General features: G+C 39.4%; 2 protein-coding genes across 2 annotated transcripts; both read left to right on the plus strand.

Moving 5' to 3' along the window:
• Positions 1-1,646: 1,646 nt before the first annotated feature.
• myo9b (myosin IXb) lies at positions 1,647-15,973 on the plus strand. Its single transcript, XM_010789552.1, has 30 exons — positions 1,647-1,779; positions 2,422-2,611; positions 2,807-2,876; positions 3,171-3,263; positions 3,362-3,401; positions 3,571-3,693; positions 4,218-4,298; positions 4,386-4,496; positions 4,762-4,884; positions 5,226-5,375; positions 5,656-5,792; positions 6,118-6,432; positions 6,736-6,817; positions 7,055-7,252; positions 8,114-8,220; positions 8,630-8,703; positions 8,992-9,176; positions 9,653-9,760; positions 9,955-10,125; positions 10,216-10,257; positions 10,344-10,455; positions 10,552-10,625; positions 10,745-10,937; positions 11,502-11,630; positions 11,965-12,070; positions 12,344-12,472; positions 12,626-12,749; positions 13,541-13,641; positions 13,727-13,851; positions 14,707-15,973. Exons 2-30 carry the CDS (start codon positions 2,449-2,451, stop codon positions 14,991-14,993), a joined length of 3,753 nt encoding a protein of 1,250 aa, XP_010787854.1. The 5' UTR covers positions 1,647-1,779; positions 2,422-2,448; the 3' UTR covers positions 14,994-15,973.
• A 490-nt stretch (positions 15,974-16,463) lies between these two features.
• Positions 16,464-25,549, plus strand: mfsd14a2 (major facilitator superfamily domain containing 14A2). The gene is given in 7 exon segments (XM_010789710.1): positions 16,464-16,703; positions 19,309-19,404; positions 22,015-22,077; positions 23,113-23,240; positions 23,374-23,507; positions 24,523-24,722; positions 25,400-25,549. Coding segments are annotated over 7 exon segments (855 nt in total). The 5' UTR covers positions 16,464-16,619.
• Positions 25,550-26,383: the final 834 nt, after the last annotated feature.

Consider the following 26,383-nt stretch of genomic DNA (forward strand, 5'->3'; position numbering starts at 1 on the left):
CTGGCTTTTGAAGGATGGTGGCAGCAGAGAATGAGCTTCAGACTCCCCCGACTGGTTCTCCTGACACTCTTTACACAATCCTCTCTTCAGCAGATTGCGAAAGGACATGAAATCAGTTTGTCTAGAAACCGACCTGCTGCTTCCAGATGATACTCTCCATTTTAGGCTCGTTGTGGTTTTAAAATAGATTTCCTGCGGTTGCATTTTGCTGAGACACCTTGTAAATGTGCTCTACTTATACACACTGAAACTGGCTGCTCAGCAGATCTGCTGATCCAATCTTAAAGTGATGTTAGCAAAAGTGTGTGTTGGACAATCCCCCCCCTCAGCTATACTTCGACGAGCTTTCCAGTAGCAATTTAAGTCTTTTATTAGAAAAACTAATGGATAAAGTCGGATGCTGCTGCATAAAATACCACATTGCAATGTCCTCCGTATGGAAACCCAACTTGAGCTGAGGAAGCAGTTTTTTCATTTCTGAATATCACCACAATCATTATGTAACGTAATTTTCGGACTATAAGCCGCGCCTTTTTTCCCATTTTTCGACGCTGCGGTTTATATAACGGTGCGGCTAATCTATGGATTTTTACAGCTAACGGCCACCACCTTTAACGCTATGGGCTCTATGGCCGGTCCGCGCCCCCCACCTTTAAGCGGCGGGTTCCAGCAGGAAAAGCTGGAGGCCGGAAAAGAGTGAGACAGGTAGCGTGCAAAAGTAAAAGTGGAACCGAGAGTGGTACGAGAGACAGAACGAGAGCAAGACAGACAGACATTACGAGAGCGAGACAGTTTGTCCCCGTACCACTGCTGTAGATCACTGCCGGTACGTACGCTGGGACCCAGCGTACGTACCGGCAGTGATCTACAGCAGTGGTACGGGGACAAACTGTCTCGCTCTCGTAATGTCTGTCTGTCTTGCTCTCGTTCTGTCTCTCGTNGCTTTGAGGGGTCTTAAAGACTGGATAAAGCGCTATATAAGTACAGTCCATTTACCATTTACTTCAAAAACAATTGTCTCTAAAAAGTCAATTTGTCATGATTCAGCTTTGTGAAGAGGAATTTGCTGTTGATCCAAGAGGATTTCAAATACTTTATTTAGCTTTACTCGACACATAAAGTAATAACTTGTTTATGCTCAGAATTCTAGACAGCATTATTCTGTTACATGAAATCATCATTTCAGCATGTTTTTTTGTACATTTCTAGTTCATCAGTTGACCATTTCTATTGCTGTAAACCCTTTCCTCCAACTGTGTCAGCTATTCAATCCCTATAGATACTGTATACATCTAGCTTTTCAAGTACCAATTGACTTCAAAAACAATTGTCTCTAAAAAGTCAATTTGTCATGATTCAGCTTTGTGAAGAGGAATTTGCAGTTGATCCAAGAGGATTTCAAATACTTTATTTAGCTTTACTCGACACATAAAGTAATAACTTGCTCAAAATGGTAGACAGCATTATTCTGTTACATTAAATCATAATTTCAGCATGTTTTTTTGTACATTTCTAGTTCATCAGTTGACCATTTCTATTGCTGGTGACCTACTGTTTTCACCCAAGTCCTTCTTGTTATCGTTCCCACATACCACACTGTGTGTTCATATTGATATTCTGTCCTTCTTTGTGTTTATCTTCAGCCTTCCTGAGGCCACAGATGAAACCCTGCTGGACAAGTTGCAGCAACAGCATCAAGACAAAACCTTCTTTGAACCCGCCTCAAATACAACTTTTGTCATTCAACACTTTGCTGGGAGGGTTACATATCAAATCAAGGTGGAGTTTATTTCCCACACTGCAAACATCTTTATACTACAAAGTAAATATAAAAGTAGGGCTGGTCGATTATGGCAAAAATCATAATCTCGATTACTTGGGTCAATAATTGTAATTGCGATTATTAAATGCGATTATTCATTGACTTTGAAAATATCCATTTATTGGAGAAAAAAAATGTGAACAGTATGTTTTTAGCAGTTGATTACCCTGAACTTTAATTATAATTCAACTGAAAAACGAAAAAAATAAAAATTATTGAAAAAAAATAATTTAAAAAAGTAATAATAATATTAAAAAAATAATCGTTTTATTTCGATTACGTTGTTTTCGTAATCGTTGCAAGCCATAATCGTAATCGCGATTAAAATACGATTAATTGAGCAGCCCTATATAAAAGCATTTCAGTAAGTGTCCACTGTGACAGAGAGAGGGTCTGCAGTAGCCTTCTCAGATAAGCCACCGTGGGAAAAACCTAGAAATGTTTGAACTAAGTGAATGATTAAAGCTGCTCCCTTCACAAGAAGCCTGTTGTTTTCACAGTAGTGAAGACATGTCATGAATGTGGAGCTCACTTTTGTGCAACTACAGCCGGAATAAAGGAATAACACCATGTTGATCGTGATTATTCTTGCTCTTCAGGATTTCCGGCAGAAGAACACAGAGCACATGCTTCCTGAAGTCGTGTCACTTCTACGGAGCAGCGAGAGGGCGTTCGTGCATCACTTGGTCGCGTCCAGTCCAGAAGCCCTTTTCAGATGGGGAGTGTTGCGAGCCACCATCCGCATCCTCACCATTTTCAAGAACTTGGGACGCAAGCGGGCAGAATCACGTGGGTAGCTTTAGTTGCAAATGGAGCCACATTTCTATTTTAGAATCTGCAGATTTGTCTTTGCAGTTATAACATGTTTGTTTAACTGACTTTTTCTCCAAGACCCAGGTGTCCTCCACTTGATTCATGTGTTATTTGAATTCTTCTTTGAGTAATGTTCTGATGATCTACTGACTTGCTGTTTTGTCTCTTCAGTATCTGCCAGAACACGCAAAACCCTCCGAGAGATTAAACAGAGCAGCTCTGCTGTGGACAGGCTGTCCAGGTACATTTACTACACTGGTGCATTGGAAATTGATTTTACTGCCACTGACTGTCTCCGTTTAAATATTTATATATATTTGATACAACAAGATGCATTCAATCTGACTATACTTCTTGAATCAGGCAGGGTTTCTTTGTTTCAAATTCAGATCTGTTTTTAAAAAAGATTTGACATATTAAAAGTACACAACCTAGAGGGAACAATGTACGTTGCTTACAAATAATGAACACCTTTAAACATGTGCTTATCAAAAACGAAATATAAACTTCAAATCTCTCTCTCTGATGTTTTCAGCCACAGTCTGACTCTGGATTTCTCCTTTGATCGCTCTGATGAACATCCTCTCGATGTATTCGAAGACATCTTTGCCAATTATGAAAAAAGAAAGTAAGTGGGCATAGGGCTTGAGTTCAAACAGACTTCCCACACATTATTTTCAAAGCTGTTTATTGTATCGAGCTGTACTTTGTGTGTATTTTCTGCAGGAAAATTCGCAGCGGTCGACAGAAGCAGCTCATTCCAAAGGTGAGTCTTTAACGATAAGTTCAGCGTTAGCTTTTAAAGTAATTTAAAAAAAGCATAGATGCTTGTGATTGTTTTGTTTATTTTTCACTTCATGCATTTCTGTGTGTTTATCCATCTATCATGTATGGGTCCATCAAAAGCTCACAGATGTTATCATGTCTCTGAACAGAACCTCATGGATCTGAAGTCCCTCCGTCATATCGTTGGTGTCACCGCACATGACAGAACCAGCAAATATATTTTCCACCCTCACCGCAAGTCAAAACCTCCGACTGTCGCCGCCCAGTTTCAGGTTTGTACCTCTGCCGACTAATATTCCTGCTCTGTTTCATAATCTCAAATCATGACATAATGTGAGGAACATGAAAGCAGTAGGGAATGGAACTTGGATAAAACTAAAGCACTATGAATAAATATTAATCGGCAGGCAAACAATATAATAACTTTTGCATCTCTTTAAGCCACACAAATGTTACTCCTTAAATAAGAGGAAATATTTCCTCCAAACTTTAAGCTATGGATTAAAAACCTTTATACATAATTTGACATTGGAGAAAAAATGTCATTACATCACAAACTGTATGAACTGTGATTTAAGGGCCATATTGAAATCATGTTAGGCTCACTAGATACCTGCTGTGTTGATGTTTGATCATAGTGGACTGAGCATAGGATGGCTCATGTACTACGAGTACAGAGAATACAATAGTTTTAAAACTCCACACTATTCCCTTTATTCTAGAAACAAATTGTGTTTTATAATCTACTATCATAAGAACTTAACCATCAACCCAATCACCACTCTGTATCTCACAGGCCTCCGTTGGGAAGCTGATGGAGACAATTGAAAACGCTGAGCCGTTCTTTATTTTCTGTGTTCGCTCCAACGCTGACAAGGTATCTGTCAATCTGGAATATCATCCTAAGTGTAAATGCAGTCCTACACATGTACTGTTCATCACTTGGTTGTTTTTGTGTTTGCAGAAGGAGCTACACTTTGATGAAGAGCTTGTGCTAAAGCAACTCCAGTACACAGGCATTCTGCAGCTGGTTCACATTCAGAAGGCTGGCTACAGCGCCAAATACACATTCAAGGTGGGAAATCATTTCTTAATGATGTTGTAATAATGATAGATTTATTTTGCTTTTACAGGTGCTCAAAGACGCTTTACAGATATGGTGAAAAGAAAAGAACAACAAATAAATATATAGTTAAAGTTAAAGTCAAATAATACAAAAACAATCACAATGTTGTACATTATATTCAAGCAATTTTTAATGACAAGGAACTCACTTCTGTACCTATCAGTGACGAGAAAGTTAAGTTGCACTTCTGATACTGTTTTGTTCTTGTTGACAGGAATTTGGCGGGAAGTTCAGGATGTTGCTTCCTAAAGGAGCGATTGCAACTTCGGAGCAAATAAGTGAGCTGTTTAAGAGGATGCAGATCGAAAAGACCAGCTATCAAATAGGAAAAACCAAGGTAAACATTCTTGATAATGATAACATTAATGTATTCTGATAGTAACTCTACAGAGTCCTTGTTATGTTGCCATGTTGGAAACTTACTTTACACTGAGCTCACCCGTAAGCACTGTTTGTACCTGCATTAATGTTGTTGCTTTTTACTTTGAATGAAAGCATCCAACAGATGACTTTCAAAATCTCTCTTACAGTAAACTGTTACTTAACCCCTTGAATGGTTTCTGTATCATAGTGGGTAGATGTATTTGACAGGGTGTGTCCATGTCTAACAGGGCTGCATGGATGTATAAATGTTCCCAGTGATTTCAAAATGTGTTTGTTTCTCATTCATCTACCCAGGTGTTCCTCAAGGAGAAGGAGAGGCAACTGCTCCAAGACACTCACAACAAAGAAGTGATGCGTCACATCATCGTCCTGCAGCGCTGGTTCAGGGCCTGTCTGATGAGGTCACACTTCCTGCAAAAGAGAGATGCCACTCTGATTATACAGGTACTGTTTAAAGTGTAAAATGATAGTGCTCCAACACATGGTACGTGGTAGGCAAAAGAGCAGGGCATCTCTTAGCGATTGACCAATCACAACAGAGCAGGCCAGCTAACCAATCAAAGCAGACTGGGCTCTGGTTTCAAACATTGAAGCTTAAAACAAGCATAATATGTCCTTTAAATAGTTTGTCCCTGTGTCTTTTCTGCTCCAGCCCAAAATATATAAGTCTTAAAGCAAATAAAGACACAGGAGACAAAAGTTGATGATTTCTGGTGTTTTTCAGAGGAGCTGGCGTGAGTTTTACGAGAACCAAAACCGGGCTGCTTCAGTGATCCAGACAGCGTGGAGGATTTCCCTGAAGAAGAAACCCGGTGAGACAGAGGATGAGAACCCGTCCGAAGAACGACCGGGACGAGACAGGTACACACACAAGTAAAACTACACTGCTTACATTGTAAGAGTTACACAGTAGTTCAATTGGTATACATTAAAAGAGATATTTGTTGACAACACTAACAGGTTTATTCCAATGAATGTAATACTGAGGGCTCTGTCGGAGGACTTTTTCATTTTATTTTAGGGTTATAAAGTCACAGAATAGGAGGACAGATTATCAAAGTATCATTCCAAAAACATTTCAGTTTCATCATCATTTCAAGTAAATAATAAAATAAATGAGAAAGCATTATCATTTATGGAAACGTTAATGTGACACCAGCCTGATTTAACGTTCCTTACACAACAGCTTGAAGAAGGAGCTAAAGAGGCAGGAGAAAGTGGAGCTGAGCCCCAGCAGGAACCAGGACAGGTCCCAGAGTCGAGAGAGACGAGAGGGCCGAGGGTCGCCTCCCCCTCTCACCAGACCCCTCTCCCTCCCACTGGACACTAAAGATGACAGTGATGACGGCTCTTCTGGCCCCTCAAGTACGAGCAGCTCGCTCCAGCGCTACAAAGATATGGGGGGCATCAAGAAAAAGGCAGAACAGTGGAGGGAAAGAAAGAGCGAGGGCGAACACACGGATGAATCAAGTCCAGAAGTGCGGCGGAAAGATGAGTTTCGGTAAGTATCATAAACTATTGGAACAGATCGAAAATAGCTTAAAGCTTCTCATCCTTCTTTAAGTATTGTATTTGTATGCATGATCCTTTTTGAATAAAGACACACATTTAACTTCAAATCGTCAATTAATATTGCACAACAAGGTCTTTTTTTATGTTAGTATTTATTGTTTCTCTCATAATTAGATAGACATATAGACATGGCAATGCTTTCTCTAAATGTATATCTTGATGGTCTTTAAGGTCTTTAACGTTTTAGTCCCACAAGGGTCATGAAGTGTGTCTATATCATTCTTTAACACAGGAGCAAAGGGAAGTCCATGTCTGTAGATGAACTGTCCAGGATCAGCACATCAGGCTCGGATAGCTCACCTTCTACCAAGGAGGTAAACATTTGAGATATGTTATTATATTATATAAAAAACACTACAACATTAAATGTTATGTAATGTTTGTTGTTGTGAGTGTCTTGTACAAAAATACAGGTTGGCACTGGCTTTTCAAAGTACTGTAGTTACAGTACAGTATGTGTGCTGTAAGCTCATAAACGCACAAATGGAGGCTCCTTACGCATGATTATAAAAAAAAGGCCTCCCACTCATCACCTCTCCTGGCTCAATTAGGTCAGCGTGCGTCTCCGCAAGCAGCCCAAACGCAAGCGGCGCTTAGCCAATGCCCGCAGCGTTATGATGCTTAACTTTGGGAGCTCCAAGGAGAGCGAGTACTGGAGCTATCCGCTGCCCCCCATGAGCCCCTTTCTGCCCACAATGAAGAACTCGGCCAGTAGCGTGGATGTCTGGCCCTCAAAAACCAAGGTCAAGGTACCGACCAAACGGACATTTTAACGCAACAAGACAACCCTCTGCATGCAGGCGTTGCTTGGGACTTCTCCTTTCTGCTCTGCAGCCCAGGAAAAAAAGAAATGAGCTGTTTCTTCTGAAAAACTAAAAGGAAATCTCTCCGTAGATTTACGAAAGCTCATTTATGATCTTTTTTGTCCCTTTAACAAATGTAGGTCCGCAGGTACAGTCACCACAAAACTGCTTTTATGTGACTTGAACATTAAGACAATTATTGTGACTTTAAAATTCACTTTGAATTATTTAGCTTATTGATGGTTTTTGTTTATTATGTTAACATTACAGGAGTACAATACAACTTACCTCACATTCATTATGAGGTGATGGGTGATATAACACTATTCCATCTTTGTCAAATAATGTATCGAGTCACAGACTTACCTTTATCATATTTACCTGTTAAACTGTAACTGTATGAACAAAAACATACAAATTGTGTTAAAGCTTAAACCATTTAATAATGAACGGATAAATGATGGAATAGTATTCAAAATAAGTTGAATGTGTAAATAATGAATGTTTTAACACACTGACACAATGTTACCGATGAACTAACTTAACTCAAACTAATTATGGCAAAAAAGGTCGAAGCTCAGCTGGTGGCAGGAATAAAGGCAGCTATGCGTTAAAAATGGTGATGTTTAAGGGGCCTGGCTTGGTGATGGTACAGCTGCTTTTGGGCGATGTGGTGGTGAAACAGCATCAACTTGGACAAACAATTTCGGGTTCCTGGGACTTTTTTTATGAAGTATTTGTTGGTTTTAGTTCTTTGTTCGCAGGTTATATACTCCGGCATAATTACCTGTGTTGATACTGTTGCAGATATTGTCAGAAAATGATGGGGTAAGATTCAGTCTTCCTGCCAGGAGCAGCAACGAGGACTCAGAGCAACAGGAATCCAACCAATCACAGCTCACAACTCCTGAGAGGTAAAACTACACCCAGTTCAAAGGAAATGTTTAAAGGTGTTGTTGTTTTTTGTTTTAAGCTTTTATATTGTTTTTTCATTACTTAATAGGGTTGTGTATTGTTTAAAAATACCAATATTGGTTCCCCTAAAGTGATAGCTATACCAATAAAGTAATTTGATGGATAACTTTTTTATTTATTGGATTTAAGTGAGCCAATTACACTCCACTTCAAACCAATTGCTGTGATTGGCTGCAAGCAAATACTCGCCAATGTCTTTTCCCAATATCTGCGTACAGAAAATACAGTTCAAAGGAAGAAATGTCAATGCTTGGTACTGGGTCCTTTTTGTCGATACCTTAAAGGTATCAAGTACCGGTGACAAGCCCTGTTACTTAAAATATATATATTTTGCTGTCTGTTCTGCAGGATTTGGTTTCTCAGTAGATTCCTGAAGAAGCGGGCTCCTAAATATCCCTCGGGCAACGACTCAGATATAGGAGGTAAAGTAGTAGCAAAGTGGCGATCTGTAGCTATTTATAAATTGCAGATATCTTTTATGTACACATACAGTTTAATACTTCAAAATAGGCAGCAGAAGGGAGTGTAGAAAGTAATGTGAACAATATTTCTGGTAATGTTCTACTCTTCACTGCCATCTGGAGGTTATGCTGATCAGTAATATGTGTGAAATAAAGAGGCTCTATGTATCCTATCCAGTAGATATAAAGTTTAAACTTGTATTTGTCATGTCAGACTAATAATAACACATCTCCCTCTTCTGACTGCAGTCCCCTTGTCCAGCTACACCCCTCATCCCTACCAAAGGCCAAACCAGAGCAGTGAGAAGATCGCTCGAAACCCGACCATTAAAATCAGCCGGGCCACGCGGGCGCTGCAGTCCAACACCGCTCTGGATCGGGAGATCACCGACCCAAAAGAGCTGCGAAACCTGGATGAATTCCTCGGAAATCAGGTGAGAACGAGACCTGAAGAGGGGAAATCTGAAGCCCAATTATCAGCTTATTCATGTTTTATTTCTAGCACTTGGCAAAACTACTTGCACGGTTTTCATACAAAATTGGTGGGAGGGTGTAACAAGTGCAGAGGAAAACCCAACACAATTTTGGATTGGATCCAAATCACGGCACAGATACACAAATTATTTTTCACTTTCATTAACATAGCGAGACAAATCTAGCCTTGGAAGAGTTCTGTGATCTTTGTGGGCCCTAGTAGTTGTACATAGATAGATTTAATCATCTTTTATCTAGTGCATTTTTTTAGTTGTTCTACAGATGTCTAAGTTTTTGGGGTCAAATTTCTAAGGGACATCTAGAGTTTGGAAAATAACTCTACCCTGGTGAAAGCACATCACTTTACTTTGTTTTGTATAATACCCCTCTCTATCCTTAATCCTGTGTTCCACATGTTCCTTGTCTTTGTCCTCAGGTGAATGAGCTGCAAAGTAGGACAAAAGATCTGTCGCTTACAGAGAGCCTCTTCCTCACAGCCACCATGGAGTTCAGAGAGACCATCAAAGGGATGTACTCTATGCAGGTCAGGCCAGCCTCCCCCTCGGTACAATATAATGTTTCATCTAGCTGTAAGAAAGTAAGGGATAGTATGTTTCTTGATCATTGCAGGAACGTTCGTTATAGTTGTTGACTTAACTTGGTGTTAAAATCGATTGAAATTTATTTAGCTGTTGCTTATTATAAGTCTGCAAACTAAAAACCTTTTGTTATCAACAGAAGCCTCAAATCGGCTACAAATATCTGATGAAGGGCTTCCAAAACAAAGTGAAAACACTAGCAGGGATACAGAAGAAGGAAGAGGCCTCGCTGGTGGTCAACCTGTTTCAGTCTGTGCTGGACGGCTTCATTAGGGGCGAGCTGAAACGAGCGGATTCTGAGCCAGCCAAGGTGAATTAGAGACTTTCAATATCTTAACTACTTTGTGAGTGTAAACCTTCCATTGACCCACTCGTATATCTCAATTCTGGTTTCTCTCAGGCCAACAAGACGGCAAAGAAGAGGAGAAAAAAGGATAAATGTGTAAGTTGAGCATCTAAACCTGCATTGTGATGTTTCTGCATTTATACATCCAGGCAAATTATTGTATGTACTTCCTGTCTTTACAGCCGAAGAGTCCTCTGGATCACTTGTTCAGCACATACCAGGTGAATATCATGCAGTCATGTGACCTGTGTGGCTCCTACATCTGGGGAATGGAGAAAGCCTACATGTGCAGTGGTGAGTTCAAAGACCTGCAGCAACACAAAATGTAACAGCATTTTCTTTGCCAATACGAGAGTAACACAATTAAATCAATTTTTTTCCTTTTTTTAGCTTGCAAGTTAATATGTCACAAGAAATGTCTGGATAAAATCATCACAGATTGCTCGACACGATGTGCTAGGCAGGTAGGAACTGACATGTTTCAATACTACTACCATTATGTCTAAATAACTCACATTGATTGCTCAAACTCTGCCCATAACTCCCTGCAAATGAACACCCCTCTTGTCTTGTCTTGTGATAGGATGACAGCGTGCCAGGCTCCCTTCACTTTGGGGTGCAGGTGTGTGTCCTCACCAATAAAACTAACCCTGTGCCCAAAGTGGTGGAGTTGCTTCTGATGCACATTGAGCTGAACGGCCTCTACACCGAGGGCATTTACCGCAAGTCGGGCTCTGCATGCCGAGCGAGGGAGCTCCACCAGATTTTAGAGACTGGTAATACATTCTTTACACACCAGCTGAAACTCTTTACTTCAGTTTTGGAGATCCACTTTACATGAGGTTACTGGTGTTATTAATCTGCATAGTTGGTGTGCAGCGGCAATAGCCATAAACTATGAAGGCAAATAAATAATTGCAGTTGGAGAGATGTTCTCTATCTGCCATAGAGACACTTAACATGATTTTATATGATATGTATTTGATTTTATTTTCTATAATATCTCAATTATCTTATTGTCTGTCTTTCTTCGTCTTATCTTCTCTGTTAAATTGCATTTTGTGCTCATGTTCAAATCAAGAATAATTATAGCTTAGAACCTATGATAGCTGGGTTTTTAAAAATATTTGGAAAATGATAATGTCGCCCTTGTAACGACCTTAAAAGTTATATTAGGTTTTTTAGCACTTTAAAGACTAAATCAAGTTTTGATCGATTTAAAAGGGAATATATTAAAAAAGAAAAGATGAACTTTAAGTACTGTACTTCTAAAAATGTGATGGTAGAATCACTATTAAATGTTTTGGTGTGTTTCACCTGTGTGCTTTGTCTGGTTTCAGATCCGGAGGGGCCAAATTTAGACAACTACCCGATCCACACCATCACAGGTCTACTGAAACGTTGGCTCAGAGAGCTGCCGGACCCCCTCATGACCTTTTCCCTCTACAACGACTTTCTGCATGCCGTGGGTGAGTGAATATTTAAATGATACAAAACAGCCTAAAAAAAAACTGTTTTTGTATAATGAAACTGAAACTGAAATAAAACTAAGTTGAAAACAAAAACAAACTGTACATACATCGGTAAGTCCGCAACTAGTGCCTTCTTTTAACTTTTCCTTTAAAAAATTGCCTTAACAATTGATTAATTAACAAAGTCAATTCTTTCAATTCATCGATACATGAGAAGTAGTTCAGCTCTGCTTGTGATTATCTTGATGTAAATGATTGTAAATCCTTGTTTGGGACCTTGACTCTGGTAGATTTTTGAATGTTATTGATATCCATGTTTTTTTGCCCTCAGAGCTGCCGGAGAAAGCTGAGAGAATAAGGGCTGTTTACCAAAAGATTGATGAACTTCCTCCTGCTAACTACAACACGTTAGAGCGGCTCATCTTTCACCTTGTCAGGTAGGACAAACTCTACATAAGGTACATTACAGTTTCCTCACTTGATTCATTCATCCTGCCACATTTATACATTTGTTTTACTATGGAATGTGCTATAGTAAAACAAAAATAAATAAACAAGACAGAAAACTATATCTCAAAAAGACAAGAATTGTGTTAATATACATTTAAAAAAATGGTTCATTCATTGTTTTAATAATACAATATGAGTTGATGATATGTTTATGTGTAGTAATGACACGAGTGAGACCTTTTATCTGTGTGTCTTTTTAGGGTTGCGAAAGAGGAAGAAAATAAGATGTCAACAAGCTCTCTTGCTATTGTGTTTGCTCCCTGCATCCTGCGCTCACCTGATGTTGACGACCCATTTCTGGCTATGAAGGATGTGGCCAAGACTACAACGTGAGTCATTCTGCACACTCCCATATTAATTGTTTTATGTATCTTTTCAAAATATCGGGTGTGCTTTTGTTGCATTAGCTTTACTGCATGTATTTCTAGAGATGAACGTTGTTTACATGGAGGACTTCTTCTCTCTGACCTTGTTTCCTGCAGGTGTGTGGAGATCCTGATCTCGGAGCAGCTCAGACGATACAATGAGAAGATGCAGAATATCCAGCAGCTGGAATACGCAGAGGCAGTGGCTGTCAATCAGCTCAAACTGAGGAGACAAAACACGGTGAGAGAAAACTAAAGACCAAAGGAAGATGCATCATGAAACATGTGGTCTCTCAGAAAGTCAATTCAATCTAGTTAGTTGTCAGTCCAGCTATTATATTTAAAAGTTGCATCAAGACAGCACAGACCATGCCACAGGAAAAGTTATACCAACTCAAACAAAAACATTGAAATTGCATCTACCAGTACTTATTATTAAATTAGTATTAAAGGTGGGGTAGGTCGTTTTGGAGAAACCAGCTCGAGTGCGCTAGAATTTGAAAATACACAGCCGGAAGAAATCTGCCACTTCCTTACAGAGCCCCTCCTCTAAGACACACGAACGCGCACATGACCAATGAGGGCACGAGATAAGTTTGTGCACAGATGGAAGGCTGACAGGCAGGTAGGCCATCCAGTTACTTTAGCCGGGCCGGCTCAGATGATTGGTCGTGCTTTTTACAGAACTACGGCTTCCACAGATGACATTTTTTAATGGATTTATTGTCAAAGCACTTCAGATATTCATTGCTATCGGGATGTTAAGAGCATTCCATGGAATATAACAAAAATTGTTTCTCGAGCCGGTTTCTCAAACTTACCTACCCCACCTTTAATTAAAGGTAACATTAAACAAATGAACTTCTTCCTTTATATTGATTTTGTTCCACACACCACTGTCACCTAAGTTTGATTCATATCAAATTTAAACAAAGGGCAGCTAAAAATTACTCTTAAACTAAACTTTGAATAAATTATCTCGATCTATAAACGTGCACCCATCTTACTCCAGCTCCTCTGATCTTTGTTCAGGTTGTTGAAAAGCCTCCACAGCTGGATGTTCCCGATCATAGGCCTTCGGATGAAACGGAGAGGACCCTCATTGATAGGATCAAGTCCATCAAACAAGAAAAGTGAGCTTTACTTTTTTTCATTGAGTTGAATGCTTTGTGTGCAATGCATTTCATTAATAATGATGTATTGTTTTGTTGTCTTCAGGGTGGACTTGGCTTGCAGGTTACCTGACCTTGAGCAGGATAACTCTGACGACAACATGGACTCATCATCTTCATCAATGAGCTCAGAGAGTCTAGAGGACCGTCTGGGCAGCCTAGACTCGGAAGGTCAGTAGGGAGGTACGGTACTTTCACCTTCTTCTGGGTTTAAGGAGACAATTTCATAAACGTCATATTAAATAAAAGCGTTTGTGTATCTCCCCACAATGATACATGGTATAATAGATAATGTCCTCATGACAGTGTTCTGCCTGTGTATAAAGGGTGAGGTATTCTTAAATAGAACATATTCATCATGGCAGCAACAGTTGTATATTAAATCACAACAATTATTAGGTAACAATAGAAATATACTGTTCAAGTATTCTTCCAGGAATGTGTGCTTACACTTAGTTGATTGGCCATCACAGTATCTTTGTAGATGGCATTGAGTGGTGGTCTATCATAGGTCGAGCCAGGTTAAAGTTTTGTGATCCTGTGTTTTATTTTCGCGGTGCAATGTTGGAATCCCTGCTGCACCACCTAAGGGCATGCAATATTGATATACTTTAACTTGTAATTGCAATAAAAACATTTCCTTTGTTTTCTCTATGAGATTCAATATATATTGTTGAATGGATATACAAAAACATACAGGTAAAGATCCTTATTATCCTTTATAAATATCCTCATTAATTTGGTCAAGTTGATTTTAATGCTCAGCCCTAATGTGCATTTGTTTTGTTTTGAACGTGGCATTACATTTTCTCTATCTACGTCTTTTAAAAAATTAAATTAAACTTTCCATATGTTTTTTTTAAATTGTGCAGCAACTCTAGCAAACTACTATAGCTTCATATCCTCTGTAACCACACAGATCATTCGCCGTTTTTGACTGGTTCCATATACATCAAGTCTCTTATGTTTATTGTTAATTTAATATTAAAGTACTAAACAAGTTTGCTCATCTGTTTCTATAACCAGCCAAGGTGACCATGCGATCAAAAACCCAGAAACCCAACTGCCCGCCTAAACCTGCTGACCTGGCGCAGAGAGTGAGAAGTCTGATGGCTCAGACAGGTAATGCGTGGGGAGGGTTCACACCAGGAAAAAAGACAGATGTTACAAAATCCATGTGCTTCCTGCCCAGCCCAGATAGCCCCTCCCCCGACGACAAGCCGCAAATCATTAGCAAGTCTTTCAAAGGGAGCTATGACGACCTGGACATCCCTTACATCGACGATGATGAAGAAGATCCCACCTGTGAATAACACCACAAGTTAACATAATAAGAATATGCTCCAGGTGTGTTAATAGAAGACTGGATTTTTCTTGGAAAAAAAAAAACTGTGCACTTTGTTTTATAGACTTTTCCATGTGTCAATGCTGCTATGGAAACAAAGTGCCTTGAGAATTTAAATGTATTTAATGCGAGATGTACGGAATGTCTGGAGAAGATCCAATTGCAATGAGGACTTGGCCTCTTTATATACAATACACTGTGTGTGATTTTAAACATATCTCAGAATTGTACAGTTTTACATTTAATATAAAAAGGTAAGTACTTATGTAACAATGTGAGACCAGCTAGGGATCAGGAGCATTTGAGAACACAAGGTTCTCCTTTACTAATGGACATTATTTTGAGCTCATCCACTGTTGCAAATAATAGGACGTTATGGTGTTTGTGGGTAGAAAAGTGTACCAAAAATGTGCATAGGAGAATCAGAGTGGTTCTCTATTGTACAGACACAGAACCATTGCATTTTGGGCTCGCTCTTAATGCATGGTCGTGCATATGAAATGTTTCAGTTGTGTTTTTCTGCTTTTAATATTCCTGTGGTATCGACTGCTGCGACTGACTCATTCAATACACTTGTAAGGCAAATGGCCATATTCCTGCCTTTAAGACTGACTGAAAAATACTAACCTGTCACTGTGCAGTTTCACCAAGTAAACATTTTGTCAATACATATAGGTTTTTTAAATAAATATGCATGCCTGTACATTTATAAGGGGTTAGGAATCATTCGTATTTGGGTGAGCATCCTCAGAAATCGTCTTTTGCCACATGAATAAACTGACCTTTTTCAAATGTCTACTGCTGTAAAACCAATCATTTCAACCAATACTGCAGCTTTGACAATGACATGTCTATTAAGAACATATTGCATATTGTAAAAAAGTACATGAAATGTTTACCATTTTAATAAGTGTTCATGTGAGGAAAGTTTTTCATTGTGTCAATGAGATCATGATTAAAAATGACACCTATTGCAGACCATTCTCGGCCAAATTTAGATTTCTAGCAGACCCGGCTGCTCTTGATAAATGTTTCTAGACCTGAATGTTGTTTAAATATAGGGGCTTTGTGATAATAAGACGCTGGTGGTAAGGTAAGTAACATACAAGTATATTTATGAATGTCTTTCTATGTCTAAACAAAGACTTAAAGACACATTTGAAAATGAGTGTAAGAAAGGAGGAACTGAAGGATGTGGATGTAGCTGAACATCTTGTACACTTTCCTTATAAACACAACCACTCATAAGGGAGTTCCTCTTTCTACACAGAACCGCGGTGTGGCGTTCACCAATCACCATTTGAGGATCAATAGCACAAACGTTGTTCTCAACCAATCAGACGAACTGGTTGAACTGGTCGTTTATCAGACAGCTAATCGCTGAGCGGTGTTGCCCTGGAAGGGCGGGTCAACATTTAGTACAGGAAGAGAGGTTGAAGTGAGGTGGAGGAATCATCAGTTAGCTCACTGCTAGCTGTCTCCTGGAGCCAACCGCCGATGTGTTATGAGCTTTGTAGCCGAAATCAGTATATTATTTTAGTTTCGATAGTTGCAACGATGACACTCTGACACCAAGAATGGACATAAGTTAACAATGACGGGGGAGAAAAAGAAGAAAAAGCGGGTGAACCGCAGCATTCTTCTTGCAAAGAAAATTATAATAAAAGATGGAGGAAGTGTGAGTTAAATATTTATTTATCTTCGTTGAACCAGTTTGCCACGGAGCTAATCTTACTATTGTCCTATGAATAAGTTAGTAGCCCATGTTTATATCAAGAAAAACAGTGGTGCGGCTTTTGTTTACGGCTTTGTGTCTTTGGTGGTTTGTCCCAGCGGATAATGTTAACCGTTAGCTGGGTCCGCCTAGCTAACGCAGCTAGCTGTGTGCTACCATTGGCTAATGTAAGCGGCCTTCGTTTACACGTCAGCTCAGGTAACGCAGGCTAGCTCATATTAACGTTAGCTGTTTTTCTTGAGGTTTTCACAGTAATTCTGCTGCCCAAAGTATATTTGATACCTTACTTTAAACTATCTATTTAATGCTTAACGGTTTCTCTCATTTGTTCAAATATTGTGGAATTATGCGTGACAGTGCATCACTAAACTGGGGCTAGGTTAAAATTAGCTCACTAGCATATGTGTGTATTATGTGGGGTGTTTTTGTCCTGTTGTAAACAACGGTTAATTAAATAAAGGGTTTAAAATACTTAATGTATTACCTAGCAAATGGTTTAAGAAACAAAGTAAGCTAACTTGTTGGATATCTTTAGGTTTGTTCGTTTACGAAGGCTAGATAGGGTTGGTAGTGTTTGTTTAAAAACAAGCAAACATACCGTTTAAGTCAACATACCAGGAAAGCAAATATACTAATTGCCACTGTATTAACAGCTGTGCAACGCAACTAAGCTTATAACCATATAGGGTTTAGAATCGGGTGCCAATGATCTTTAAACATCATTTAAAGATATTTGTCTATGACACATTTATACCCTATTGTCTGGGTTATTGACACCTGTATTCAAGGTCGGAACAAGTCCTACTATAGTGACCTGTGATAAGATGCCCTTACCTGGGAGCATCAAACCTCTTTAATAGACATACCAAAATAAAAGCAATTTAGGATCAGTGAACCAATACTAGGTGGTGGAGTGATGATTGTCCCAAATGAGACAGTTGGCAAAGAAAAGTGAGTATGATAGAATTGTTATAAAGAAAACAGTGAGGCATCAGTGCTGGTTATATAATCAGATGAAAACCTGTGCCAAACAAGCTGGGTGTCCAAATGAAGACACACAGACTTGTAATTGTAATTAAGAGAACAAAAACGGTTGTTTTTCCCTTTTTGTAATGGGCCTGTATTCATGATGACAACCTTCTGTCTGAACACCTGACATGATGTGGCGCTGTTCCAATTAGGTCTTCAGTTTAAATTACAGTTATTTCTTTACTCCTGCAGCAAAGTCTGTCCACTCAGCTGTTAATATTTCACTTTCAGCAACCAATCTAATATGGCTTAGTTGCATTGGTGTCAATAGCAAAATGTGATCTCTAAAGATGCAGCCTGGCTGGGATTTCAGTTGCAACATCCATAATATGGATGTTGCAACTGAAATCATTATAATACAACAGTTTCAGGTTAGCAAGTGTTGTTAAATAAAAAGCCGGGGTTCTTTCTAATTTACTGCTAGTCCAGCAGTCAAACTCTGTAGGCGTTTACTTCTCGATACTTTTACTCTCCCCACATAGGGAAATGGCAAACCACATGAGCGAGTAAACTAGCAACTAGAGTCTTTGTAAAGTTGGACCTGGCCTACTTTGACTGTCACAAAATGATCACACCTCGCTTTGTTTCCTGCCAAAGATCCTGCTTCCACGCTCACTTTTCACCGCACTTTGTCTTCCCCTCACAGACTTGTATAGATTTTACTGTGCCGTGGTGAAGTGTCTACTTCACTAATCACTAGGTATTGCATTTGAATGAAAGTTAAAAGAATGTGTTTTTGCTCATTAAATAGATATGTTTGTATTAGGAGTTACCGAGTAAACAAAAGCACATAATAGTTTACTTGTTGGATTAAATACTTTGCTTTGTACCTGTGACATTTTCTTTGAATGCTGAAGGGTTAAACATTTATTTGAATGAATATTGTTGTGTTTGCCAGTAAACATGCTATTCAATCTGATGCCACTTTAACCTATACAGTATACATGTAATCTAATTTTACTCAATAAAATTCAATTGTCATCATAGTCTCAATTATAGTAAGGCAATTTATCTAAAATTACACGTCATGTAAATGGTTGAGCCCAATGTCTTACATTAATTTAGTTTACAGTATGTATGACTTAATTAATTGAGCCACAGTGATCGAATGCTTTTGAATTAATCTTGCCATGAAATAGTGAAATGAAGAAAATTAAGATTTGTGTTTAAATTGACAAATAAAACAACTCGCAGTAATTGTGATATGATGTGGTGGCTTCTTTAAGTTAAGATTCAGCAGTTTATTGACGAAGTCAAAACTTCCTCTGTGTACACATCCTCCAGTTTCAGAGTGAAAAAATATTTCTCATAATCGTACTCACTATTTCCTAACTGTGGGCAGTCCTACAGATCGGCTGATGCAGAGTATTGTGTCATCAGATGGATGTTGCTTTGAAATGGATTCCAGTTTAAAGTTTGATATGTTAATGTGTACAGGCAATTTGATGCTTTTAAAAATGTTTGTTGCTTCTCGGCTAATGATCTTTCTAATTGTATGCGCCTCTCTGTCTCCATCCAGCCTCAGGGAATCGGTGAGCCGAGTGTTTACCATGCTGTGGTGGTCATCTTCCTGGAGTTTTTTGCATGGGGTCTTCTTACCACCCCAATGCTCACGGTAAGCCTGGACACAATGCACTTTAACATGGAGGCAATGTTATGTAAACTGACATAACTTTCAGTAATAAATTCATACGCCTACACCTCTCCTCTCTAGAAACTTAGCCAGAGAGTTTTCCATTGACTGGAATCACACCAGGCCCATCAGTGTCTATGAATGATTGAACTCCTAATCCAATGAGCCTTGTGTGACGCAGTTTTGTTTTTTGTGCGTGTCTGTTAGCAGATGTTTATTCAAGCACTACTGGACTGAGAAATATGAAAAGGGCATCAAACAGTTGTATTGTCTGAGCACCAGTTCTTTGTTGAAAAGGCTTATCAGGGGGTCACTGGTTTGTGTTGTCAGGCCACAGCAGTGATACCGACAAGCACGCCACACACTCACTGTGCTCTGCGAGTGGTGGGGTGTACGTATTTGCTACAGGCAACTCAAACAGCATTATTTAAATTACTTGTATTCTTAAATGTCACCTGTCTTTCTGAAAAATGTTGGCACCAAAAGATCAACCAATTTTTGAAAAACAAGGATTATTATTTCCTTAAAAACTGATCTTAATTGTAAGCTAAGAGCTAAGGTGACTGATAGTGACGACATGCTTTATTTCAAACTAGCAGGGGATCGTGTATTAATAGTTTTTCTATTTCAGGCACCATATTTTTTCATTTTTCACCCAAGCTCGATATTTATTAAATCCTGTCAAGGCTTTCTTAGCCTAAATATTTGTTTTCTACCAAAATAAATTACCATTGTTTGAAACTAGTATCCCAAACAAATGGTGGCAGACATCTGTTTGCCAGATGATGTTAACCAGACAGGCTTTTGCAGTGCAGACTGTTGTTTGAAGAGGTGGTTATATGTGTAACTGTTAAGCATTAATTACTGGGGGTTTGTTGCCCTCAAGATCCCTGGGTGGAGGGAGGATTTGCATTTTGGACTAATCAGAGGGTGCCTGAAGATGAGAGGGTCTGCTTCACTGCTCCCAATGAGCGCACTGCTTCATTAGCATCCAGCAGCAACAGCCGTCACTGAGCCTTCACAGCCAGTGTGTGTTGGGTAGCTGACTCCCAGAGGAACAGAGGAGATTCTTAGCCATGCCACAAGCTTCTTCACATGTTCTCATTTAAACCGAGGCTCCATGTTCCCACAGCAGTGTCAATGACACTTGTGCTCTATGCTTGCTGCACACAGACATATGGACTTTGAACTGAACAACATATCAATGATTTTTTTACCATCTAAACACGTCTTTCTCTTCTGTATTCAAACTATGATACAGTATTGGAGGAACAGAGTTTCTGATTTATTTTTTCCTGAAATACTTGAGGATTATTTTTATTTGCGGGAAAGCACAGTAAACCAAGCATGCTCAAAAATATAACCGTTCTCCATTTTTCAAACTTGCAAGTGAAGCAATTACTTAATTTCTTTAATCTGACTTTAAATCTCGGTAAGTTGTTTTTTTCTCAGAATATGACCTCCCTCCCCAACTCCATACTTAAACATTTTTGAGAATATTAAAAACATTTTCCAACAATTCAGACAAAAGGATTGTGCAGACTTGAAAAGGTATTTACTCTCGGAGTACCTCACACAGAGCAGTTTGTCATCTGGACACCAACAAACGGGTGTCACTGTAAGTCAAATGTTCTAAGATGATCTGATACCACGAGAACAAAGAGGAAGGTTATTTTGCACATCATTTTTATTAACCATATTACTCAGCTCCTCAGTTTATGGCCCGACTGTCCTTTATATCAAGATGAATACGCTCTGTAGTGTCCGTGGCCACGCTTGGATTGTCGTACGTACTAAAAGTATTAATGTTCTTCTCAGAGGGAACAGCAGTTTGAAACGGGCAAGACCACTGAATTATGGTCCTTGCTGAACTGCATTGCTGCATGTAGCCTTTCACCCCTGGGTGCAATTAGTATAGTGTGAATTTAGTTTTTTGTATAAGTGTAAATTGCTTTGCACAGGACGTTTCACAGGTCTTGAGCCTACCAACCAAAGACAGAAAATAATATGCAAAATGAAAATGTTTCTTTTGGTTTTAAATTTGCTAAATTCACTTGGTGGGGCCTGATATATTTTATTTTATAGTTTTAAAGGCTTTTTATATAAAGGAAACAAAAGAGAATGTATTAAATGTTCAGTAAATACACAATTGTTTTATATGCTTTGAACAGTTTAAGTTGATCTGCATGTCAGTGTTTGTTTTGCTTATTATATGGTTTCCCAATGAATAAATCATGTTTTAAAGGTTTTATTTGATGACAGAATAAAACCAACTCAACCAGTTTAAGGATTATGTGTGTCATGTCCCTGTGGAACGTTTCAGAAAACACATCAAATATACGATATGTATGTTCCATCTAGGCCTGTATAATAATGGAAAATATGATTCCTTTTACAGTTTTTGTTGCAGCGTCTACTTTAATGCCCTCGGCCTCAATGAGTGAATTAATGGTCCATCGCTTTTGTTTGATTTTCACACTTTTTATGCTTACTAGTTAACTCTACAAAGTACAAAATCCCTTGTTTAAAATGTGATGCAGACTGTTTGCATCAATTGGTTTCATGTTGCGTTATCTGTGTTTTGGTTTTCAGGTATTACACCAGACATTCCCACAACACACATTCCTGATGAATGGGCTCATCCATGGTGTCAAGGTAAGACAACAGCACACACAAACACAATATTCCGTGGTGACAAACCATGATGCAAAAACACATTCCTGTGTGCATGTTGGCAACTTACTACTACTATTACAACATCCTAATACCAAGCTGTATCCTTGTGCTATGACTACATTTGTGTTCACTGTGGGGTTTTTCAGTTAATAATTAATAGCATCATTCTGGCCTTCTCTAAACCTCTTGACAGTTTGTACTACTGCTCTTGCTGTTAAATAACATTCTTCTTCAGCGTGTTGATCTTGCTTTTATTTGCCCTTGGATGATTAGCTGAGCGTGTGTGCTCTTGTTCGGCGACACCCTGCTCGACAACAAACGCAGTTACATGTTAACACCTGCGAGCTGTCCAGTAACGGCAGCCGCTCCCCAGCTGGAGACCGAGCAGCAAACGAGAGCACACACAGCGATGGGCCCCGAGTGAACCTTAATGATCTTTATTTAGGGAGCGTGTGTCCAAACATAGTTGGAGAGTACACGCTTGTAATTTATTTCTGGGCTTTTTTCTTGTGATCACATGGATGAAATAAAGAGATTCTCTGAGGAAGAAACACTGTGAACAAGCAGAATTAAGAGGACACATATATTAGTGACCAAAACATAACTATAATGGCAATCTGTTGTCCGTCCATATATCAATGTATCCGATTTCTTATTGCAGACTACTAACTACAATTTCTTGGTGACACAAAATATCAAAGTCCACATAAAAGGCTCTTTATTTGTCCAACAGGAGACACTGGTAGCTTCAATGTCAGTGAAGGACAAACTGCAGCTAGAGCTTCACATGTGTCGCTGATGTTGATTTTCCGCTCGAGCTAGCCACAAGATCTAGGTTATAGATATGTTTTGTTACATTGCGCTGAGTATGTTCATGAACTCGAATCAGCGTCCCTGTTAGTCTACAAGTGGTAGCTTTACTCAAGTTATCCATTAACAGCACTTTTCTGATACATTTACCTCCCTCTCTCCCCCCCGTGTCCTCCCCCATCCTCCTCTCTCCATCCTCTGCAGGGTCTATTATCATTTCTGAGTGCGCCACTGATCGGAGCGCTTTCAGACGTATGGGGACGCAAATCCTTCTTGCTGCTAACGGTGTTCTTCACGTGTGCACCCATTCCACTGATGAAGATCAGCCCATGGTGAGTGCAAAACGCAGACCACTCTAACAGTGAATACATTAAAGCTCCAAAGATTATTCATTAACTATAAGGTTGCATTGTATCATTTGTGTTTGTTTCTATATTGATAATGGAATCTCCTTTCCTCTTTCAGGTGGTACTTTGCAGTCATCTCCATGTCCGGAGTGTTCGCAGTCACCTTCTCTGTGATCTTTGCCTACGTGGCCGATATCACGCAGGAGCATGAGAGGAGCACAGCATACGGTTTGGTAAGGAGAACAAAATAGGGTCCGTTTCAAATTGTTATATAAAGTAGTATTTATGACTGTACCTCAAGATTGCTGAAGACAAAAATAGTTATTTTGATTAGGCCCTTAATCTCATAAATTATTACCGGATGTATTATTCAACAAACATTTCCATGAACTGAGAAATCAAGATTTTAATGACTTTACCTAAAGCTTAAAATGATTATGAAATGGAAATATCTGATCACTTATTTCATTCACTGGAGTAATATGCAGCTGAATAACAACGCTGGATGACGCATGGGGTAAAGTACGTCACCCTAACAGCAGCTGTGCATACTTTAGACCGGCGCGTGAAGAAACGTTAAGAAGCTCAAAATAATTGACAACGCTCTCTAGAATTCTATATTCCTGCATATAAATACTGCTGTTATAAACCATTTCCAATTTGCAGAGCTTATAGAGCACCACATTGTAGGGCTGCTCGATTACGGCAAAAATCATAATCTCGATTATTTGGGTCAATAATTGTAATTGCGATTATTAAATGCGATTATTCATTGACTTTGAAAACATCCATTTATTGGAGAAAAATTTGAACAGTATGTTTTTAACAGTTGATTACCTGAAATTTAAGTATAATTCAACAGAAAAACCAAAAAAATAAATAATGATATATTAAAAAAAAAGTAATAATAAAAAGATAATCGCTGCAAGCCATAATCGTAATCGCGATTAAAATACGATTAATTGAGGAGCCCTACCACATTATTGGGTCTGTGTGAAAATACTTCATCATACTGGAGAGGAAAACCATCCTTTGACTGGGCACAGCCATCATACTTACATACAGATGAAAACTATCCAAATCGACGTAAACATCTCAGAAATGATTAGGAGGCAGTTATCATGACAGAATCATGCCCGTGTCTGTTTTGAGTCCTTAAGCCAAGAGTCCTCAAAGACAACAGCCTGTCAAGACGAATCCATCACTTCCTGTTTGTCTCACCGTGAGCTCCCCCCCCCTCCCCCTCCAGGTTTCGGCTACCTTGCAGCCTCCCTGGTCACCAGCCCGGCCATCGGAGCCTACCTGTCCGTTAAATACGGCGACACCTTGGTGGTGATCCTGGCCACGGCCGTCGCTCTGCTCGATATCTGCTTCATCCTGGTGGCCGTGCCGGAGTCTCTGCCGGAGAAGATGAGGCCAGCATCGTGGGGGGCGCCCATCTCCTGGGAGCAGGCAGACCCCTTCGCTGTGAGTACATGTACATGGCCCATTGTAACACATGGGTTAATCAAAAATAAAGGACCAGCAGTTTATTGCAGTTTGTTTTATCAGCTCTTAGTATTTCTTGGAATAAAGTGGGATAATAATGTATGGTTAATTTATTCAATGGAAGCTTACTTACATCATTAATGTTATTAGTTGTAGCAAATCATGCTGGGAACAAACTCTTGCAGAAACACAATTATTTTAATGAGAAAAAAAGAACAATTATTTTATTCAATCATTCATTCCTGCATAGCAACACAAAGATGCATAACCAGATTGCTTTTTGTAATGAATACATTTGACTAATGCTGTAGCTTTAGGGATGAGTTATTATTTTATAATTTGGGTTTGTTGCTGCCTAAATGTATATTTTGATGAAGAAAACCAGATTAAGGGGCTTCTGGATTATACATGTGTTATACAGGAAAGGGTTGAAATGAAAGGTATCCATGGGGTGTTCAGTTTCTCTTTTTAAAATAGGAGTTTCACAGAATATGAAACCCATGTTGATTGCTTTGGTAGTTCTACCTGTGATACTGGCCATTCAAATATATGTTATAATCCAATGTAAGTGCTTGGGGACAGATTCCACAGTCCTTGCACTAACATTGCTCATGTTTGAAATGAAGCCTAATCCTTCGTGCTGTTCTCTTGCTCAGTCTCTGCGTAAGGTGGGCCAGGACCCCACAGTGCTCCTCATCTGTATCACAGTGTTTCTCTCCTACCTCCCTGAGGCCGGCCAGTACTCCAGCTTCTTCCTCTATCTCAGACAGGTAACACACTGCTCTCCCTGCTTACCTTTTTTGTAGAAAAAACCATATTGTAAAATGAATTACCGTAATTTTCGGACTATAAGGCGCACCTGAATATAAGCCGCAGCAGCTAAATTGAATGATGTGTACATATATAAGCCGCACTGGAATATAAGCCGCAGGTGTTTTAATGTTTAATTACCATATGTAAGGGTTCGTGCTCAGAGGGGATTGTCGGGAAAGAGATGGCTGTTTGAGGAAACTCCCATTTATTAACATTTCAACAAACCAGTTGCATATTTGCATAACGTATTCAAGTGTTAGCATTTAGTGCAATAGTAGCTACAGAACATGTACTGTGCTGTGTAAACTGTACTGTATCACATAGCGTTTCAGACACACAAACTTTTCAACTTTCAAACTTAAACGGTGCGCTCCCAGCGCACGTACCGGCAGTGATCTACAGCAGTGGTTTTCAACCAGTGGTACGGGGACACACTGTCTCGCTCTCGTAATGTCTGTCTGTCTTGCTCTCGTTCTGTCTCTCGTACCACTCTCGGTTCCACTTTTACTTTTGCACGCTACCTGTCTCACTCTTTTCCGGCCTCCAGCTTTTCCTGCTGGAGCCCGCTGCAGCCCGCCGCTTAAAGGTGGGGGGCGCGGACCGGCCAGAGAGCCCATAGAGTTAAAGGTGGTGGACTGTAACCTGTAAAATCCATAGATTTAGGAGGTCCCCTAGTGGCCGTTAGCTGTAGAAATCCATAGATTAGCCGCACCGTTATATAAGCCGCAGCGTCGAAAAATGGGAAAAAAGGCGCGGCTTATAGTCCAAAAATTACGGTAGATATTCAAAAGAAATTATCACCTGTTTAACGTCTTCACACTTGCCTT

Source organism: Notothenia coriiceps, unplaced genomic scaffold (assembly GCF_000735185.1).
Source record: "Notothenia coriiceps isolate Sejong01 unplaced genomic scaffold, NC01 NC01_scaffold00001460, whole genome shotgun sequence".
Taxonomy (NCBI): Eukaryota; Metazoa; Chordata; class Actinopteri; order Perciformes; family Nototheniidae; genus Notothenia; species Notothenia coriiceps.

Coding starts and splice junctions, on each gene's coding strand:
- myo9b (XM_010789552.1), top strand. CDS start 2,449: ATGCTTCCTGAAGTCGTGTCACTTCTACGGAGCAGCGAGAGGGCGTTC. Junction 4,497..4,761: donor GCGCCAAATACACATTCAAG/GTGGGAAATCAT, acceptor TCTTGTTGACAG/GAATTTGGCGGGAAGTTCAG. Junction 12,071..12,343: donor CTCATCTTTCACCTTGTCAG/GTAGGACAAACT, acceptor GTGTCTTTTTAG/GGTTGCGAAAGAGGAAGAAA.